General features: G+C 46.1%; 1 protein-coding gene across 1 annotated transcript in view; it reads left to right on the top strand.

Moving 5' to 3' along the window:
* SLC11A1 (solute carrier family 11 member 1) overlaps positions 1–22,266 on the top strand; it is a 93,962-nt gene that overhangs the window by 41,700 nt on the left and 29,996 nt on the right. The window contains exons 7-9 of the mRNA XM_082260101.1: positions 12,777–12,844; positions 16,722–16,877; positions 19,272–19,430. Coding sequence (XP_082116227.1) covers positions 12,777–12,844; positions 16,722–16,877; positions 19,272–19,430 — 383 coding nt within the window. The remainder of the gene's footprint in view (positions 1–12,776; positions 12,845–16,721; positions 16,878–19,271; positions 19,431–22,266) is intronic.

Raw genomic sequence — 22,266 nt, 5'->3', positions numbered from 1 at the left:
GCTGTGACACTCATATATTTAACTCAGGTGCTTTCCATTTCTTCTGATCATCCGTGAGATGGTTCTACACCTTCATTTGAGTCCAGCTGTGTTTGATTATACTGATTGGACTTGATTAGGAAAGCCACACACCTGTCTATATAAGACCTTCCAGATCACAATGCATGTCAGAGCAAATGGGAATCATGAGGTCAAAGGAACTGCCTGAAGAGCTCAGAGACAGAATTGTGGCAAGGCACAGATCTGGCCAAGGTTACAAAAAGATTTCTGCTGCACTTAAGGTTCCTAAGAGCACAGTGGCCTCCATAATCCTCAAATGGAAGACGTTTGGGACGACCAGAACCCTTCCTAGAGCTGGCCGTCCGGCCAAACTGAGCTATCGGGGGAGAAGAGGTAAAGAAGAACCCAAAGATCACTGTGGCTGAGCTTCAGAGATGCAGTCAGGAGATGGGAGAAAGTTGTAGAAAGTCAACCATCACTGCAGCCCTCCACCAGTCGGGGCTTTATGGCAGAGTGGCCCGACGGAAGCCTCTCCTCAGTGTAAGACACATGAAAGCCCGCATGGAGTTTGCTAAAAAACACCTGAAGGACTCCAAGATGGTGAGAAATAAGATTCTCTGGTCTGATGAGACCAAAATAGAACTTTTTGGCCTTAATTCTAAGCGGTATGTGTGGAGAAAACCAGGCACTGCTCATCACCTGTCCAATACAGTCCCAACAGTGAAGCATGGTGGTGGCAGCATCATGCTGTGGGGGTGTTTTTCAGCTGCAGGGACAGGACGACTGGTTGCAATCGAGGGAAAGATGAATGCGGCCAAGTACAGGGATATCCTGGACAAAAACCTTCTCCAGAGTGCTCTGGACCTCAGACTGGGCCGAAGGTTTACCTTCCAACAAGACAATGACCCTAAGCACACAGCTAAAATAACGAAGGAGTGGCTTCACAACAACTCCGTGACTGTTCTTGAATGGCCCAGCCAGAGCCCTGACTTAAACCCAATTGAGCATCTCTGGAGAGACCTAAAAATGGCTGTCCACCAACGTTTACCATCCAACCTGACAGAACTGGAGAGGATCTGCAAGGAGGAATGGCAGAGGATCCCCAAATCCAGATGTGAAAGACTTGTTGCATCTTTCCCAAAAAGACTCCTGGCTGTATTAGATCAAAAGGGGGCTTCTACTAAATACTGAGCAAAGGGTCTGAATACTTAGGACCATGTGATATTTCAGTTTTTCTTTTTTAATAAATCTGCAACAATGTCAACAATTCTGTGTTTTTCTGTCAGTATGGGGTGCTATGTGTACATTCATGAGGAAGAAGAATGAACCTAAATGATTTTAGCAAATGGCTGCAATATAACAAAGAGTGAAAAATTTAAGGGGGTCTGAATACTTTCCGTACCCACTGTATCACTCTTTATAAAAGTTTCACTTTTTGAATTGAATTACTGAAATAAATTAATTTTTTGATGATATTCTAATTTTATGAGCTGCACCTGTATAACAAAATGCTCTCAATGTTATATTTAGCAAATTAAATAAGATCTCTGTTAGGTTTTACATTACACTTCAACATTTCTTTTATACTTGGCTCAGTTGCAGATGGTCATATGGAGAACTGTATTTGTTTAATAGCTGACAAATTGTGCAAAAAAAACTGCAGCCGCTCAATCATCTTTACAGCGCTGTAAAGAGCGACACCCCCTCCCGTCGCCGCCCAGGGTGGTTCTTAGGCTTTTCTATTCCTCTGAGAGCCAGGGACCACGGGAATCAGCCAGGACAGCTTCACACAGAAGAGATGATGGAACATCCATTCTCCAATCTCTGTGGCAAATATCATCCGTCATCCCCCAGCTGTTACAACCAGGGAAGCAGCTAGCCAAGTATAATCAGTGCTTGGTTATCTGCCTTGGAGCATAGGGAAGACATCAGGAGTCCAAGGCTGGCCATCCATGTGTCGAATTTTGAAAAAACATTCTTTCGCAAATCAGAAATTTTGTGCGTTTTGTGATTCAATGATGCCACCATTGATTTCGAAATTTGACCGACCAAGCCTTCAATTTCACCTCATATTGCTACAGAAAAGAATTTTCATGGCCTGGGAATCTTCTGTTCTCTCCGGGAATTTTCTTTTCTTGCAATCATGCACATTTCTTTTTTGATTATATTTCTCGCACCATTCTCCACATCATTGATTAGAAAATCGTTCATTTTTCAAAAAAATTCCAACATGCCTGATCACTCAAATTTGATGATCGCAGGAAAATCGGCCATTGCTGCGGCCCACTAATGGTGCGAAATTCGAACGAAAATTCTTTGATAAGATTTCCAAAAGAAAATTCAACTAATGTATGGCCAGCCTAAAAGATATAATTTCAAAGACCAATAGGCCGCACTCCGACATGAAAGGATCAATCGATTTATTCATACTACGGCATAACAGTCATGGGACATCATAGACAGGGCGACAAAAGAAGCAGGAGTTGACGCATTTCACAAATCACATTCGCTTAATCATAGCAGTAATAATCAGTAAAAATTAACCACTTCTGGACCGGAAGATTTTCCCCCTTAACCACTTGCCGACTGCTCACAGTATATTTACTGCGGCAGTCGGCCCCGGCCAGGCAGAGTGACGTAGGTCTACGTCGCTCGCCTGTCACTCCTTCTAGAGCCAATAGCCGGCGAGCGCGCGCCCGCCAAGGCGCGCGCCTGCCTCGGCTCGTTCACGGAGGAGTGCGGGAGTGTGACTGGCGGACCCGATGTCCACCGGTCACACTACGATCGCCGGTACAGCGGGAGAAAGACAGAGCGGCTTATGTAAACAAGCCGCCTGTCATTCTCCCCTGTGTAAAAATGAAGATCAGACGGTTCTACTATGTAGAACCGTTGATCTTTTTTTTTACACCAATAGGAATGTCCCACTACAGTTAGAAGCACGCCCCTAGGACACACTTAACCCCTCCCTGTCCAATACAGTTAACCCCTTCCCTGCCAGTGTCATTTTTGCAGTAACAATGCATATATATAGCACTGATTACTGCAGTAATGTCACTGGTACCCCCAAAAGTGTCAAAAATGTCAGTCAAGGGTCCGATCTGCCCGCCGCAATGTCGCAGTACCGCAAAAAAAAAAAATCGCAGATCGCCGCCATTACTTGTTTAAAAAAAAAACACCAAAAATGACAAAAATCTTTCCCTTTGTTAGTAAACGCGATAACTTTTGCGCAAACCAATCAAAATACGCTTTTTGCGATTTTTTTTACCAAACATAGGTAGCGTAAAACAAATTGGCCGAAAATGTTAAAAAAATTTGATTTTTACATTTTTTTTGGGGGGAATTTCATATAAAAAAATGTGAAAAATATTGTTATTTTTGCAAAAATTACGCTCTTTTTTTGTTTATAGCGCGTGATCAAAAATCGCACAGGTGATCAAATACCACCAAAAGAAAGCTCTGTTTGTGGGGAAAAAAGGACGTGAAATTCGTTTAGGTACAGCGTCGCACGACCGCGCAATTGTCCGTTAAAGTCACGCAGTAAAAAAATCGCAAAAAAACCCCTGGTCTTTTAGCAGGAAAATCCTCCGGTGGTAAAGTGGTTAATGATCAGGCCATGTTTTGCGATTCGGCACTGCGTTATTTTAACGGACAATTGCGCGGTCGTGCGACACTGTGCTTAAACAATAATTAATGTCCTTTGTTTCCCACAAATAGAGCTTTCTTTTGGTGGTATTTGATCACCTGTGTGATTTTTATTTTCCTGGTGCCTCCATGGCAGCATACTAGTGATAGAGCTCCGCCTCGACTCCACCTTCAGGATCAGTGAATAGCATAAATTAAAAGGTATAGCCCCCCCCATCATTCTCCTTTTTTTCCTCATACCTCTTGAGCAGTGAAGATGGCAGTATGTCCCTACCTCTGCCTGTGAAAACGGGCAGCTTCCACCGGGTTCAGCCTCTCCCGTGTGCAGTCCCTGTTCTTGGGCCGCTAAACGCGCTAATAAGACTGGGAACCCCTTCTGTGGATCTTCTGGGGTCTGTGAGTAACGGCGTTTCCTAACGTGGAACAAATATGCCGTCTTTTCTAAAGATATATTTATATGCATATATAAATACATTTGTGTTGATACGTATGTATATGGAAATCATTACATATGAGGTGGAAGTTATGGTGGCAGAAGGATCAGCAGTCTGTCCTGGCTTTTCTGTTTTGTCTACTATGGTGTGTTTGTTTCCTGTACTGGCTCCCCTTTAGGTAGAATTTTCCCACTATTTATTCATTTTAATATGCCTGCTTTTATTTAAGCTGTACCTGGGGTTTGTGCCTTGTATCCTTTGTTAGCATTTATTTTCCTTTCTACCGAGGGTTTCCATGTCGGGTCCTGGGGCCGTGGCGTCCTCGTGTCTCGTTCGCGCCGGTCGCGCTGTGATGACGCGACGGTCGGCGCATGCGCATTGACTCCCGATGCGGCCATTTTTTCGGTGGGAGCAGCGGTGCGGCGACACGTCGGGTTGCGGCGGCGGCTGCGCATGCGCGGTAACTTCGCGGCGGCGGCGCATGCGCGGTAGAGATCACGGCGGCCATTTTGCCGTGGTCTTAAAAAAAAAAAAAAAAAGAAGGGAAAAAGGACAAATAAAATATAGATTAATGATAATTTAAAACAAGTACATTTTTACAAATGATTATATCAGGAAACAGACTGGGGAGGTTAAATTTGGCAATGGATTAGGGACAGCATACTTGGCTGTTCCCTTAAAGAGGCGGTACTAAAAAAAAAAAAAAAAAAGAAAAGGGGGGGATCCGATTAAAGGCTTTCCTGTATCCTATTGGTACCTCGGTTCAGGTGGAGGTGGAGCTTGAGGTATTTAAGGCAGGAAGTTTAGAGTGGTAGTGTCTTCGGTTTCAGCTAGCCTTGCCCTGCAGACCCCTTTTGTTTGCTCTCACTCGGTAGGTAATTTCAGGCTGTCGTTCTTACCTTTCCTTTATATATATGTATATATATATTTGTATACATATTTTTCTTTTATAATTTTTCCCTTTTCAGCTGATCCTTTTGCCCTTACCATGAGTCATTCCTCACGAAACCAAGATCCACCTGACCGTAATAGGTATGGGACCAACTTTTCGTGAGTATTAAAAAAAAAAAAAAAAAAGAGTGCGCCATTGACATCCATTATTTTTGGTTTGTCATAGTCCAGTACCATCGAAGAGATCTCAAAAGTCATCGGGAAGACGGGATGACCACAGTCCTGATCGCAGGTCACATTCCTCAAGATACCCAGAGAGATCAAGATCCAGAAGCCGTTATCGCTCTCCTTCACCACATTATTCTTCGAGAAAAAAGTGCTGGTCTTGTGGCGCGGAACCCCTCCCGAGAAAGCTGGTCTGTAAAGACTGTCTCAGGGATTATGCGGCCAGTTGTGACACGGAGAGCCGCCAAGTAGTTGATCTACTTAAACAAACAATGAAGGACTCAATTTCAGAGCTGATGTCCACCATCCCAGCTCGTCCTATACCACAGGCTTCTCAGCCACAGGAATCGGATCCGGTGATCGCAGGTCCTTCCGCTATCACTGTTAGCGCAGTTCCAGCCACTAGAGATCCTTCCTCGGAGGAACATTCGGACAAATCTTCAGATGAAGAAGAGCCTTCAGGTTTCAACTTTGCTTTAGTTCAGCCGTTTATTCAGGCGGTTAAGCAGGCCATCGCCTGGGATGAACCAGCGGAAACCCGGCCTAAGTCAAAGTCATATTTCCCTTTTCTCAAGAGGAAACAAGTCGCTTTCCCTTTAATGGGAGAAATAAGGGAAGTGATTGAGAATGAATGGAGTAAGACAGATAAAAAATTCTCCTTCAACAGAGTGAATAAATTTTATCCGTTGCCGGAAGAAGGAATACAAGCCTTATCCTCCATGCCAGTAGTGGATGCAGCGGTGGTGCGTCTAGCGAAGAACATGACCCTTCCAATGGAAGATTCAACTTCATTTAAAGATCCATTGGATAGGCGCATTGATCTTGACCTAAAAAGAGGCTATCTGGCCGCAGGGGCAGCTTGTAAGCCCGCTATTGCGCTGACTTCAGTCTCAAGTGCCATTCATTCCTGGACTGACAACGTTGAGACAGCTCTGCGACAGGATGTCCCTAAAGAGGATATTATCAAGTCACTTGAGGAATTGAAGTTAGCGGCAGACTTCGTGGGAGAAGCCGCCATTGACACAATTAGGTGCGCCTCTCGTTCAATGCTCCACTCAGTGATGGCTAAGAGGGCACTATGGTTGAGGCCTTGGACGGCTGACTTGGCATCAAAGCAAGAGCTGGTGCAAAATACCTTTTGATGGTAAATCGCTATTTGGTGAAAGATTGGAGAAGGCCATTTCCAGGGTCACTGGAGGAAAGACTGGTATTCTTCCACAAGATAGGAAGGAACGCAGAACAAGGGGTTTCCTCTCAAGGTTCCGCCAGTCAAATTCTAGAGGCTACAGACAGACCCATCCATTCAGGGACAATAAGAGGCCCTGGAAAGGTACCCAGTCTTCCTTTCTTGCATCCAGAAAAAATAAAAATCTCACTACCCCACAAGGGGAGACAAAGTCCTTTTGACGCCAGAAAAGAAGTGACCGATCCAGTGGGAGCCCGACTTCGCCACTTCTTACCAAATTGGATGACAAAATGCCAGGACCCTTGGGTCCTTTCTACCATCCGTTACGGTCACTTCTGGACATTCCAACAGCAACCACCTCGGGCGACTTACAAAAAGACGACACTACCATCATCCCCACAGAAGGCACAGGCCTTAAAGGACTTTCTAGTTTCACTTCAACTTCAACAAGCGGCGGTACCGGTACCCTATGGGGAACGCTTCACAGGTTTCTATTCAACCCTGTTCCTGGTGGAGAAGAAGACAGGGGGTTGGAGGCCGGTTATAGATTTGAAAGGTCTAAACCGCTATATTCATCTGGAAAGATTCAAGATGGAGTCTTTACAGACAATAATCCAAACAGTACAGCCTATGGATTGGTTGATATCTGTGGATCTGCAAGATGCCTACCTACACATTCCTATACTTCCCGCCTTCCAAAAATATCTAAGGTTCGCAGTAGGTCATGTCCACCTACAATTTCAAGCTCTGCCTTTCGGCCTGTGCACATCCCCAAGAGTCTTCACAAAGGTCTTGATATCGGCCCTTGCCCCCCTAAGGGAGAAAGGATTAAGAGTATATCATTACCTGGACGATATCCTCCTCCTAGCCGACTGTCCACGGAAATTGATTCTCCACAGGGACATTCTACTACAAACCCTGAAGGATCTAGGGTGGTTAGTAAATCGGCAGAAGAGTCAACTATCTCCAACCCAGGTGATGGTATACTTAGGGGCAGAATTCAACACGGCCAGAGGCACGGTCTCTCTACCCCAAATGAAGGCAACAGCAATAATTCAAAAGACACTTCATGCCATAGGAAGGGACTACATGTCAGCTTCACAATGTATGAGTCTGATCGGCTCAATGTCTTCCTGCATCCCTCTAGTGCCATGGTCACATTGGCACCTGAGGTTCTTTCAGTCGGGATTCCTGTCCCAGTGGCGCACACGTCAACTCTCGCAAACGATCCAGATAACATCGATAATGCGCAGAGGCCTTCATTGGTGGACAGATCCGGAGAATCTCGCCAAACCTCACCATCTGGGTTCTCATTCCTGGACCATGATCACATCGGATGCGAGCAGCCAGGGATGGGGAGCGCATTGCGAAACAATACAGATTCAGGGGAGATGGTCCTTTCCGGTGAAAGGCTTGGTTTCCAACATTCTGGAGCTGAGGGCGGCATTCATGGCACTAACCTCACTAGCTCCTCAGGTGAGGGCGCAGAGGGTCCTACTACGCCTAGACAACAGGGCAGCGGTTTCATACATCCAGAAGCAGGGAGGAACCCGCAGCAGGACCCTCCTGAGGGAAGTAGAGCCCATTATGATCTGGGCAGAAAGGTATCTGGTGGCCCTCAGAGCAGCCTATCTACCAGGCAGATTGAACACAGTGGCGGATCATTTATCAAGAGACTTCGAGGACACCAACGAATGGGCAATACATCCGCACATTTTTCAGCAGATCCTCAGCCTATGGGATCTCCCACAAGTAGATCTATTCGCAACTCCAGAGAACTCCAAGCTCCCGAGTTTCTTCTCACGTCTCCCTTACCCGCAAGCGGAGGAAGTGGATGCTCTGTCCTGCCCATGGCGGTTCACGACAGGCTACGCCTTTCCACCACGTCCCCTAATTCACAGGTTCTTACTGAGATTGACGAGGGAACCAGTACAGATACTGGCAATCCTTCCGTATTGGCCGAAGAGGCCTTGGTTTCCATTGGCCCTACGCATGAGCGTATGCTCCCCGATCAAGATTCCCCCCTTTCCTCACCTACTATCACAGGGGGGGAGGTTCCATCCAAGACCACAGACTCTGAACCTTCGAATATGGCTGTTGAGAGGAGGCGGTTTGAATCCTTAGGATGCTCCCAGCAAGTCATCAATACTCTCCTCAAAGCCAAAAAGCCAGCAACCAATTCCGTATATGCTAAGATCTGGAATAGGTTTGTGTCCTACGCGGAAACAGAAGAATTTGATCCCATCACGCCTTCTGTTTCAAATGTATTGGCCTTCCTTCAGTCTGGCCTAGACAGGGGTCTCGGCTTGAGTACACTTAAAGTTCAGGTGTCAGCGATTTCAGCGGCAACCAGCATCAGATGGGCAGATAATCCGCTGGTAATCACCTTTCTCAGAGGAGTTCTTAAGATTCGTCCTCCAAGTAGAAGTCCCTTTCCTCAGTGGGACCTTCCTCTGATTCTGGAGATGCTGTCCAAACACCCTTTTGTGCCGGTGGAGCAAATTTCGCTATGGAACCTGACTTTGAAGACAGTTTTTCTAGTGGCGATCACTTCCGGCAAAAGAATTTCAGACTTGCACTCCCTAGGAATAGGGGAGGAGCATATATCGTTTTTTCCTGACAGAGTGGAGCTACGGCCTCTTCGAGGTTTTACTCCGAAAGTGACTACACCAGACAACTTAAGTGAACCATGGGCATTACCAGTCTTCTCAGATTCGTGTCAGGAACTAGATGTTCCCAAGATATTAAAAGCCTATCTGGAAATGACAGCAGCCTTCAGGAACTCGGAAAAGCTTTTCGTGATTCCTTGGGGTAAAAACAGAGGAAAGGAAGCCTCAAAAAGGACCTTGGCATCCTGGGTAGTCAAGACCATTCAAAAGGCCTATACTGCACAAAACATGGATGTTCCTTCCAGAGTGAACGCACACTCAACAAGGGCAGTGTCAACTTCATGGGCAACGAGAGCAAACGTCTCATTGGAGACAATATGCAGGGCGGCATCTTGGTCGTCACAGCACACGTTTCTCAGACACTATAGAGTTGATCCAGGGGCCCTAACGACGGTTGAATTTGGAAGACGAGTTGTTCAAGCAGCAATGTCTTTGTCTAATTAAACTTTATTTTTTGATTAAGCATTATCCCACCCGTGTAAGCTAGTTATTTATCACTAGTATGCTGCCATGGAGGCACCAGGAAAACGGAAAATTGTATCATACTTACCGTAATTTTCCTTTCCTGGTGCCTATCCATGGCAGCATACTATCCCTCCCTCGGTTTTCCTATTTACGGAGAATGATGGGGGGGGCTATACCTTTTAATTTATGCTATTCACTGATCCTGAAGGTGGAGTCGAGGCGGAGCTCTATCACTAGTATGCTGCCATGGATAGGCACCAGGAAAGGAAAATTACGGTAAGTATGATACAATTTTCCGTTTTTTGTGCTATAAACAAAAAAAGAGCGACAACTCTAAAAAAAAAAAACAATATTTTTCACTTCCTGCTATATAACATTCTCAAAAAAAATAATTAAAAATCAATTTTTTTTTTTAACATTTAAGGCTAATTTGTTTTCTGCTACATATTTTTTGGTAAAAAAAATCGCAATTAGCGTATTTTGATTGGTTTGCGCATACGTTATCGCGTCTACAAACTACGGGAAAGATTTATGTCATTTTTATTGTTTGTTTTTTTTTTTACTAGTAATGGCGGCGATCTGCGATTTTTAACAGGACTGTGACATTGCAGCGGACAGATCGGACTCCTGACTGACATTTTTGACACTTTTGGGGGGACCAGTGACATTGTTACTATAATAATGACACTGGCAGGGAAGGGGTTAATACTGTGGGTGATCAAGGGGTTAAATGTGTACCTAGGGGAGTGATTCTAACTGTAGGGGGGGTGTGGCTTGTGAAATGACCATAGAGACTTGCGTTCCTACATAGAAGGATCACAGGCGCTCTGTGATCATCCCAGGGAGAAGAACGGTCGGCTGTGTTTACAACAGCTGACCGTCCTTCTCTCTCAGCGGGGAACGATCGTGGGTGGCAAGCAGCAATTGGAGCTGCCTGACCCGTACATCGGCTTCCCTGCTCCCGACTGGGGCCGGAAGCGTGCCGCTGGCGGCGCGCGTTTGACCCCTAGCTCCCTGCTCGCGACCGACAAAGCCTTACGTCAGTTTGCCTGGGGAGCCACACTGCCGCAGTAAATACATGGCGTGTGGTCGGCAAACAGTTAAGCGAATGTGATTCATGAAACGCGTCAACTGTTGCTTCTTTGGTCATCCTGTCTATGATGTCCCATGACTGTTATGTTGGAATATGAATAAATCGATTGATCCTTTCATGTCGGAGTGCGATCTATTTGTCTTTGAAATTATAGATTGCCTAGATCGCGGATCTGATGTGCAATCGACCTCTGATTGTGGAATTGTCCTCACCTGAGCGGCTGTCTCTCCTCTGTATCTCAGGGGTCTAAAAGACCCTCAATGTCACCATAAAGTAGACCTGTCACTGCCTAAAGCTGTGATGGCAATACAGTTAAAGGGTAACTCCACCTTTGTGGGAGGGAAAAGTAGCAAATAAAGAAAATATAATATAGCGTATACAATTGCAACACAAGTCATATTGTAATTGAATGTTATTAAAAATGACCTTTCCCTTTCAATCTGCAGCTCTGTAATTTTCTGAAAATGCAATATGGCCGCCTAGAGGTGTTCTGTACAATGAATGTGTACTGACCACACCCCCAGAAACATCATTTCCTGCTTGTGTGATTGGCTAACCAATTTTCCCAGAAGTCTGCACTAAGATACAAGTCAGATTTTAGACATCCAATGCAACAAAAAAATGTAATTTTTGGTGAGATACTCCCAATAGGAACACGTTTAAAGGGATGCAGGCCCAGCAGCTTTCCTCATTAGTGCTCTGAAGTTGCACAGCTGATTGATAATTATGAAACCACTCCCATTAGACCCACTCAGCACAGAGGAACAAATAGTGATTTATTTAGAATAACAAAAGGTAGGAATCTGCAACAAAGTTTGTTATAATTCCTTGCAATGTTCAGAAATCACCCAGAGGGGAATGTTTTTTTTTTTCTTATCAAAAGTGGAGTTACGCTTTAAATGACAAAAATGTAAAAAGTGGTAATAAATAAATTGAAATAAAATAATAAAAAAAAAAAATTAAAATCACCCCTGTCCCCCTGCACACACACACACGCATTTGTGTAGAACCGGAACACATATGTAAATAGTGACTGCACCACACATGTGAGGTCTCGCCGCTTACGTCAGAGTGAGAGCAATAATTCTAGGGACATAATTCACAGTGAACTCTAAACTGATGACCTATAAAGGTTTTTAAAGCGTCACCTGTGGACAATTTTAAGTACCATAGTTTGTCACCATTTCATTGGCGTGCGCAATTTTAAATCTTGATCTGTTTGGTATCTATTTACTTGATGCAACATCATCTTTTAGTCCCGGTTCAGACTTAAGCCCCGTACACACGCGTCGAAAATTGGCAGGGAATTTTCGGCCAACGTCCGATCGGCCGATTTTCGGCTTGTTAGTATGATGCTTCCGACAACCAACTCCGACTTTTCGGCCGAAAAAAATCTGGTGTGCAGGCTATAAAATCTTTGTTGGCCTTCAACACAACGGCCAATTTTTGTGCAGTCAGTACAGATTTCAACAGGGAAAAATCTGATGAGTAAGTCTGGGCATGCTCAGAGAAGCAAGAAAACAAAGAAAGCAAACCAACACATGACATCACTTCTGAAGTAGAATTTTGTTGGCCGAGAAAATGTGTGTGCAGTCTAGGCACATTCCAACCAACAAAACACAACTTGGACAAAAGTCGGACGATCGGTCGGCCGATAATCGTTGCGTGTGTACGGGGCTTTATACGATGCGGGAACCCTGCGAATCCACTGCGGTTTCCCGCATTGCATTCAACTCGCAGGCAGTTCACACTGCCATATGAGAATCGCTGGAGGTGTCCATACACAGTTAATGACAACCCCAGATCAGTTCGCATATCGCAGTGTGAACTGTCAGTTCGGACATGAATCAGATCGTATAGGTGTGAACACTCATGCAATCCGATTCTGGTGCGGACCCAAAAAAAAGGGTCCTGTGCGTGTTGTGCCCGAATGCGATGCAAATTCAGCCATACAATCTGTATGGCTGAATTTGCATCGCACAGGCATCGCATGTGATTTACAGAGCAGTGCAGGACTCATATGTTATTTTTTGTGTATTTTTTTTCCTGAAAATTTGCGTTTGATAAATGACTGCGCAAATATTGTGTGACATAAAAAATTGCAACAGCCATCATTATATTCTCCAGGGCCTTTGCTTTTATAAAATATGCATATTTTTTCTGATTGACAGGTCTGCGGAAACTTGAAGCTTTCTTTGGCGTCCTGATCACTATTATGGCGGTCACTTTCGGATATGAGGTGAGGCATAGATGTCGGGCAGATTCCAAATAACTTAAAGTGGTAATAAACTCCATTTTGTCACTTTTACCTACAGGTAAGCTTATAATAAAGCTTACCTGTAGGTAAAATCAATATCTCCTAAAAGTGCATCTGCACATGTGCATTGCGCTCTTAATTGAGGACACACTAAATGTGCCACGACTCCTGTGTGCATGCACGAGAGTGACGTCATCGTGGCTCAGCCATTCCTGCTGCCAGAGCCGGCGAAAGGAACGCTGGGTGAAGATGGAAGCCCTGACAGCAGTGACAGCGTGCCACTGGAGGGATCCGTTTTACAGGTAAGTCTTTCATAATGTGCTAGTATGCGGTGCTTACTAGTACATTATGCCATTAACTTGCAGGGGGGACTGGAATTTCGTTTTTTCATTTTAGGACCTAAAGTGTTACTAAGCCCAGAACCTGCATTCACTATATCTGGTCTCCCCAGGAGCCTGCATTCCCTATATCTGCTCTCCCCAGGAGACTGCATTCACTATATCTGCTCTCCCCAGGAGCCTGCATTCACTATATCTGGTCTCCCCAGGAGCCTGCAGTCACTATATCTGATCTCCCCAGGAGCCTGCAGTCACTATATCTGGCCTCCCCATGAGCCAGCATTCACTATATCTGGTCTACCCAGGAGCCTGCATTCACTATATCTGCTCTCTCCAGGAGCCTGCAGTCACTATATCTGCTCTCCCCGGAAGCCTGCAGTCACTATATCTGCTCTCCCCAGGAGCCTGCATTCACTATATCTGGTCTCCCCAGGAGCCTGCAGTCACTATATCTGATCTCCCCAGGAGCCTGCATTCACTATATCTGGCCTCCCCATGAGCCAGCATTCACTATATCTGGTCTACCCAGGAGCCTACATTCACTATATCTGCTCTCTCCAGGAGCCTGCAGTCACTATATCTGCTCTCCCCAGGAGCCTGCATTCACTATAAATGCTCTCCCCAGGAGCCCGCAGTCACTATATCTGCTCTCCCCAGGAGCCCGCAGTCACTATATCTGGTCTCCCCAGGATCCTGCAGGCACTATATCTGGTCTCCCCAGGAGCCTGCATTCACTATCTCTGGTCTTCCCAGGAGCCTGCATTCACTATATCTGGTCTCCCCAGGAGCCTGAATTCACTATATCTACTCTCCCCAGGAGCCTGCATTCACTATATCTGGTCTCCCCAGGAGACTGCATTCACTATATCTGGTCTCCCCAGGAGCCTGCATTCACTATATCCGGTCTCCCCAGGAGCCTGCAGTCACTATATCTGGTCTCCCCAGGAGCCTGCAGTCACTATATCTGGTCTCCCCAGGAGCCTGCATTCACTATATCTGGTCTCCCCAGGAGCCTGCAGTCACTACATCTGATCTCCCCAGGATCCTGCAGGCATTATATCTGATCTCCCCTCAGGAGCCTGCATTCACTATATCTGGTCTCCCTAGGAGCCTGCAGTCACTATATCTGGTCTCCCTAGGAGCCTGCAGTCACTATATCTGATCTCCCCAGGAGCCTGCATTCACTATATCTGGTCTCCCTAGGAGCCTGCAGTCACTATATCTGGTCTCCTCAGGAGACTGCAGTCACTATATCTGGCCTCCCCAAGAGCCTGCATTCACTATATCTGATCTCCCCAGGAGCCTGCATTCACTATATCTGGTCCACCCAGGAGCCTGCATTCACTATATCTGGTCTCCCCGGGAGCCTGCATTCACTATATCTGCTCTCCCCGGGAGCCTGCAGTCACGATGTCTGGTCTCCCCAGGAGACTGCATTCACTATATCTGCTCTCCCCGGGAGCCTGCAGTCACTATATCTGCTCTCCCCGGGAGCCTGCAGTCACTATATCTGCTCTCCCCGGGAGCCTGCAGTCACTATATCTGGTCTACCCAGGAACCTGCATTCACTATATCTGGTCTCCCCAGGAGCCTGCATTCACTATATCTGATCTCCCCAGGAGCCTGCAGTCACTATATCTGGTCTCCCCAGGAGCCTGAATTCACTATATCTGGTCTCCTCAGGAGCCTGCATTCACTATATCTGGTCTACCCAGGAACCTGCATTCACTATATCTGGTCTGCCCAGGAGCCTGCATTCACTATATCTGCTCTCCCCAGGAGACTGCATTAACTGTATCTGCTCTCCCCAGGAGCATGCAGTCACTATATCTGCTCTCCCCAGGAGCCTGCGTTAACTATATCTGGTCTCCTCAGGATCCTGCATTCACTATATCTGATCGCCTCAGGAGCCTGCATTCACTATATCTGGTCTCCCCAGGACTCTGCATTCGCTATATCTGGTCTCCCCAGGAGCCTGTATTCACTATATCTGGTCTCCCCAGGAGCCTGCATTCACTATAACTGCTCTCCCCTGGAGACTGCATTCACTATATGTGCTCTCCCCAGGAGCCTGCAGTCACTATATCTGCTCGCCCCAGGAGCCTGCATTCACTATATCTGGTCTCCTCAGGAGCCTGCATTCAGTATATCTGGTCTCCCAAGGAGCCTGCATTCACTATATCTGCTCTCCCCAGGAGACTGCAGTCACTATATCTGCTCTCCCCAGGAGCCCGTATTCACTATATCTGGTCTCCTCAGGAGCCTGAAGTCACTATATCTGGTCTCCCCAGGAGCCTGCATTCACTATATTTGGTCTCCCCAGGAGCCTGCATTCACTATATCTGGTCTCCCCAGGAGCCTGCATTCACTATATCTGGTCTCCCCAGGAGCCTGCATTCACTATATCTGGTCTACCCAGGAGCCTACATTCACTATATCTGGTCTGCCCCAGAGCCTGCAGTAACTATATCTGGTCTCCTCAGGAGCCTGAAGTCACTATATCTGGTCTCCCCAGGAGCCTGCATTCACTATATTTGGTCTCCCCAGGAGCCTGAATTCACTATATTTGGTCTCCCCAGGAGCCTGCATTCACTATATCTGGTCTCCCCAGGAGCCTGCAGTCACTATATCCGCTCTCCCCAGGAGCCTGCATTAACTATATCTGGTCTCCTCAGGAGCCTGCATTCACTATATCTGGTCTCCCCAGGAGCCCGCAGTCACTATATCTGGTCTCCCTGGGAGCCTGCAGTCACTATATCTGGCCTCCCACAGTGCACAGAACATGGAAATGCAATTATTTTAGTAAATATAAACTGCTAAATACATTTTCTCATCAGCAGCATATAACAGTCTTGTGACTTCTATCAGTGTCTGGTTAAAGCTTGTAGGAGGGGTTTTCATTCTGCTCTGACTGTCCTATGAGGCTACAGGACTCTTGACTCTCTGTCTGGACAGTGCTGATTGGCCCTGTACTGATCACATGCACTCTCCCAAGAAATAAAAAAAATCTCTAGCAATACACACCAAGCTAAGCAAAATATGCAGAGTTTCCCAGAGGCTCTGTTCTAGGCTCTGTTCTAGGCTCTGTTCTAGGCTCTGTTCTAGGCTCTGTTCTATCAGGATGGGACAATGGAAGAAGGGGAAGATCAGAAAAGACATGATCAAACAGCCTTTTTTTATACGTTGCAGGGGATTAACCCGTTAGCTGCCACAGTATAACAAGCATGCTTTACTGCATATACAGACTGATTTTACTGTTGTGGGTTTAGTAGCACTTTAAATACCACTTCAAAGAAAATGTAATGTGGTTGGCATATATGCGATACATTGCAGCCCTGCCTGATCTGGCATACCATACCATATTGTCATCAAATATCTACAGACTCCTTTTAAAAAATATTTATGAATCCAGTTTAGTAAATACACCAGGATGCCGGTACTGAGCTAAGCTTGGATGTATTGTTCTATCATTATTATCATCGTGTCCCCGATTGATTTTTACATTGTTGTGTCCCCCGCAGTATGTGGTGGTTCACCCCGACCAGAAAGAGGTGATAAAGGGAATGTTCTACCCATATTGCTCTGGCTGTGGATCCCCCGAATTACTCCAAGCTGTCGGAATAATTGGAGCCATTATTATGCCGCACAACATATACCTGCATTCCTCGCTGGTCAAGGTAATGTGTTCATTAAAGTGATATTAAAGTCTTGGTTTTTTTTTTGTTTAAAAATAACAAACATGTTATCCTTACCTCCTCTGTGCAGTTGGTTTTGCACAGAGCAGCCTGGATCCCCCTCTTCTCGGGTCCCTCCCCTCTGCTCCTGGCCCCTCCTTCCTGCTGAGTGCCCCCACAGCAAGCAGCTTGCTATGGGGGCACCGGAGCTAAGCTGCTGCTCTGTGTGTCCATTAAGACATGGAGTCGTGGCTCCAGTCTCCTCCCAGCCCCTTATCTCCCATATGGAAGAAAAATATATTTCCAATATATTTAGGGAAAAACATTTTAGAAATCTATTGAATATGGCCAAAATTGTAGTATTTCAAATATATGTTGAATATATTTGAGAAAAATAAATTAAGAATGTTTTTTTTTAAATATATTTTTCTTACACGTGGGCTCTCCTTATTGGCTCACTGACTTTGATTGACAGCAGTGGGAGCCAATGGCGCCCCCTGCTGTGTCTAAGCCAATCAGGAGGGAGCCGAGGCTGTCGTGCAACACCTCTGGATCGAGAGGGGGCTCAGGTTCAGTATTAGGGGGGCTGAATGTGGAACTGCATGCAAAAGGTTTTTATCTTAATGCATAGAATACGTTAAGATAAAAAAAAAAAACTTCTGACTTTAGAACCACTTTTACTGCTTGCAGACAGTGCCATCTTAAGAGCCTTATAGGCCCCTGGGCAATGCAGTGCACTGGGGCCCCCTGCCTACACAATCACCCACGAGAATATACTACAAGAGAGTACTACTACCTGGAGTATATACCTTACTATATACATATTACAGGGAACACTATATACTACAAGAGTCTCTTATAGTATATAGTGTTCCCTGTAATATGTATATAGTAAGGTATATATCCTCCAGGTAGTTAGTTGTACTCTCTTGTAGTATATATTGGTCCCTGTAATATGTATATAGCTATATACAGATTACAGGGAACACTATATACTACAAGAGAGTACAACTACTACCTGGAGGATATATACCTTACTATATACATATTACAGGGACCAATATATAGTAAGGTATATCCTCTCCAGGTAGTTGTCTCTTGTGTCGATGGAGAGAAAATGAAAAAAATAAAGAAAATCAAGCAGCCTGGCAGCTGGGCTGGCTGCCTTACCTTTCACAACGGCTGCACATGAAGGGAGGAGGTGGGCGGAGCCAGTCTTCTAGGCGCGGAGAGGAGGACGAGCCGTCGAGGAGGATCCTCCTCCTCCGCTGTGCATCATGGGTCTGCTCTCAGAGTGTCACTGGTTGCTAGATGCCAATCGGCTGGCCTTAGCAACCAGTGTGCAGTGCAGACTCGAGTCGAGCCACCGGCGGACAACAACGGGGGGGCCCTAGACCTGTTGGGGGACAGTAATTGCCACCATGTGTGTGGGGCCCCTTGGCAAGTGGGGCCCCCGGGCAACCGCCAGGCATGCCCAGCCAGGCATGCCCATTGGAAAAGACGGCCCTGCTTGCAGACCGCCCATCATACACATACAGCGGCAGGGCGACCGCTCTGTGCCAGATAACGTACCTAAAGTGCCTTGAAAAAGTATTCACACCCCTTAAAATTTTCCACATTTTGTCATGTTACGTAAATGTATTTTTATTGGGATTTTATGTGATGGACCAACACAAAGTGGCACATAATTGTGAAGTGGTAGGCCAGCATCAATCAATCTACTTCCTCTGAGCCCAGGTCTCCCCAGCCTGTGACTGGATGGGGAAAGGAGAAGAAGCACAGCATTTGCTCAGGGATATGTAAACTGGCACTCCAGCTGTTGCAAAACTACATCTCCCATCATGCCTCTGCCTCTGGGTGTCATGCTTGTGGCTGTCAGAGTCTTGCTTTGCGTCATGGGACTTGTAGTTCTGCAACATCTGAAGGACCACAGTTTGCATACCCCTGGATTAGCTCATCTCTCTGTCACTTTCCTCTTCTCTCCTATCAGAATGCTTCTTGTTATAACATAAACTGATTGGTTCCTTGCAGGGCCATCTTTAGTATTGGTTGAACCCTGGGCAAATATTTTCTTGGGCCCTACCAAATGCACTTATCAACTAACTGTGGGCAATGTGGGCTCAAGGGGCAGCTGCTTTGGGCCCCACAGCAATGGCTGGGCCCGGGGCAGCTGCCCCTTTTGCCCTGTGTTAAAGACGGCCCTGGTTCCTTGTGCTGCTTCTTCCTCTCACACTCCAGCCCTGCTGTACAGGGAGTGGAAGAGGCGGATATCAGGTCACATTCAGGTACTGACATCGTTTATATATAAAAGATACATGAAATGATTACAGAGTCGCATCCCTTTGTATTTTTTCTATCTGTCTGGAGTTCAGCTTTAACATTCAGTGATGTATTCAGTCTAGAGAAGTGGATCGCAAGAAGAAGCAGGAGGTGAGCGAAGCCAACAAGTATTTCCTGATCGAGTCCACCATCGCTCTGCTCATCTCCTTCCTCATCAACCTCTTTGTCATGTCTGTGTTTGCCGAGGCGTTTTATAACAAGACCAACATGGATGCTGTGAGTACCCCGTCCTTATACCTGTCACATACATACAGGCCCGGACTGGCCATAGGGAAGACTGGCATATTCCCGGTGGGCTGCAGCTCTCACTCATCAGTCACATACATATAATGTGCTGTGTCACATCCTCAGCAACTATGTTCCTGGTACAGATGGATTATACTCGTGTTCCTCTGCTTTACACAGAGGAAATGTTAAATAATAATATATATACAGTATCTCACAAAAGTGAGTACACCCCTGACATTTTTGTAAATATTTTATTATATCTTTTCATGTGACAACACTGAAGAAATGACACTTTGCTACAATGTAAAGTAGTGAGTGTACAGCTTGTATAACAGTGTAAATTTACTGTCCCCTCAAAATAACTCAACACACAGCCATTAATGTCTAAACTCCTGGAAACAAAAGTGAGTACACCCCTAAGTGAAAATGTCCAAACTGGGTCCAAAGTGTCAATATTTTGTGTGGCCACCATTATTTTCCAGCAATGCCTTAACCCTCTTGGGCACGGAGTTCACCAGAGCTTCACAGGTTGCCCCAATTGGGCCCAATTTGGACATTTTCAGTAAGGGGTGTACTCACTTTTGTTGCCAGCGGTTTAGACATTAATGGCTGTGTGTTGAGTTATTTTGAGGGGACAGCAAATTTACACTGTTATACAAGCTGTACACTCACTACTTTACATTGTAGCAAAGTCTCATTTCTTCAGTGTTGTCACATGAAAAGATAGAATAAAATATTTACAAAAATGTGAGGGGTGTACTCACTTTTGTGAGATGCTGTATGTGTGCCTGACACAATCCATACAGTAGAATATCACAACTCATCAACAGTTCAGTTTTTGGCTGTGTTCACAAATGTCTGACACAGATCAGCCTCTGCTGCAGCCTCCCATCTTATGACACGAGAGTCCCCCCTTACATCACAGCCCCCATCAGAGTCCCCCCTTACATGACCATCTCGCTTACATGAGTCTCCATCAGAATCCCCCTTACTTGAGATCCCCCGCCCCTTTCATGAGAGCCTCCATCAGAGCCCACCCTTACCTCTGACATGAGAGTCTCCATCAGAGTCCCCTTTTACATGACAGTCCCCATAAGAGTCCTCCTTTATATGAGAGTTCCCATGAGAGTACCCACATACATGAGAGCATCCTTCAGAGTCCTTCTTTAAATAACAGACCCCATAGGAGCCCCCCTTACACGAGAGTCCCCATCAGAGTTCCCCCTTACATAGGATTCCCTCCTTACATGAGAGTCTCCATCAGAGTCCCCTTTTACATGACAGCCCCCAGAAGAGCCCTCCCTTACATGAGAGCACCCTTTCAGAGTTCTTCCTTACTTAACAGCCCCATAAGAGCCCCCCCCCCCCCCAACATGAGTCTCCACCAAAGTCCTCCCTTACATCAAACCTCTTACATGAGAGTCCCCATCAGATTTCCCCCTTACATAGGATTCCCTCCTTACATAAGAGTCTCCATCAGAGTCCCCTTTTACATGACAGCCCCCATAATAGTCCTCCCTTACATGAGAGTCCCCATCAGAGTACCCACTTACATAAGAGCATCCTTCAGAGTCCTTCTTTACATAACAGCGCCCATAAGAGCTACCTACCCCCCTTACATGAGAGTCCCCATCAGAGTCCACCCTTACATCAAACCCCCTATATGAGAGTCCCCATCAGAGTTCCTCATTACATAGTATTCCCTCCTTACATGAGAGTCTCCATCAGAGTCCCCCTTTTACATGACAGCCCCAAAAGAGTCCTCCTTTATATGAAAGTCCCCTTTAGAGTACCTACTTACATGAGAGCATCCTTCAGAGTCCTTCCTTACATAACAGACCCCATAGGAGCCCCCCCCCCCTTACATGAGAGTCCCCACCAAAGTCCTCCCTTACATCAAACCTCTTACATGAGAGTCTCCATCAGAGTCCCCTCTTACTTAACAGCCCCTATAATAGTCATCCCTTACATGAAAGTCCCCATCAGAGTACCCACTTGCATAAGAGCACCCTTCAGAGTCCTTCCTTACATGACAGCCCCCATAAGAGTTCTCCCTTACATCAAATCTCTTATACGAGAGTCCCCATCAGAGATCCCCCTTACATAAGAATCCCTCCTTAAATGAGAGTTTCCATCAGAGTCCCCTTTTACATGACAGCCCCCATAAGAGTCCTCCATTACATGAAAGTCTCCATCAGAGTACCCACTTACTTGAGAGTTCCCATCAGAGTCCTTCCTTACATGACAGCCTCCATAAGAGCTGCCTACCCCCCCTTACATGAAAGTCCCCATCAGAGTCGTCCCTTACATCAAACCTCTTACATGAGAGTCCCCATCAGAGTTCCCCCTTACATAAGATTCCCTCCTTACATGAGAGTTTCCATCAGAGTCCTCTTTTACATGACAGCCCTCATAAGAGTCCACCCCTACCTGAGAGCACCCTTCAGAGTCCTTCCTTACATGACAGCCCCCCCCGTTCCTTTACATGAGAGTCCCCATCAGAGTCCACCCTTACAGCAAACCTCTTACATGAGAGTCCCCATCAGAGTTCCCTATTACATGAGTCTCCATCAAAATACCCCCTTACATGAGAGCCCCCATAGGAATCCCCCTTACTTAGGAGTTCTCATCAGAGTCATCCCTTACATCAAATCCCTCATCAGAGTCTCCCCCCCATACACGAGAGTCCCCATCAGAGTGATCCCTTACATGAAAGCCCTCATCAGAGTCTCCCCCCCCCATACACGAGAGTCCCCATCAGAGTGATCCCTTACATGAAAGCCCTCATCAGAGTCTCCCCCCATACATGAGAGTCCCCATTAGA

The sequence above is a fragment of the Pelophylax lessonae genome (genome assembly GCF_965119305.1).
Source record: "Pelophylax lessonae genome assembly, chromosome: 6".
Classification (NCBI taxonomy): domain Eukaryota; kingdom Metazoa; phylum Chordata; class Amphibia; order Anura; family Ranidae; genus Pelophylax; species Pelophylax lessonae.
Note: the sequence above shows the minus strand (reverse complement) of the source record. Positions and strands in the feature narration are given on the sequence as shown.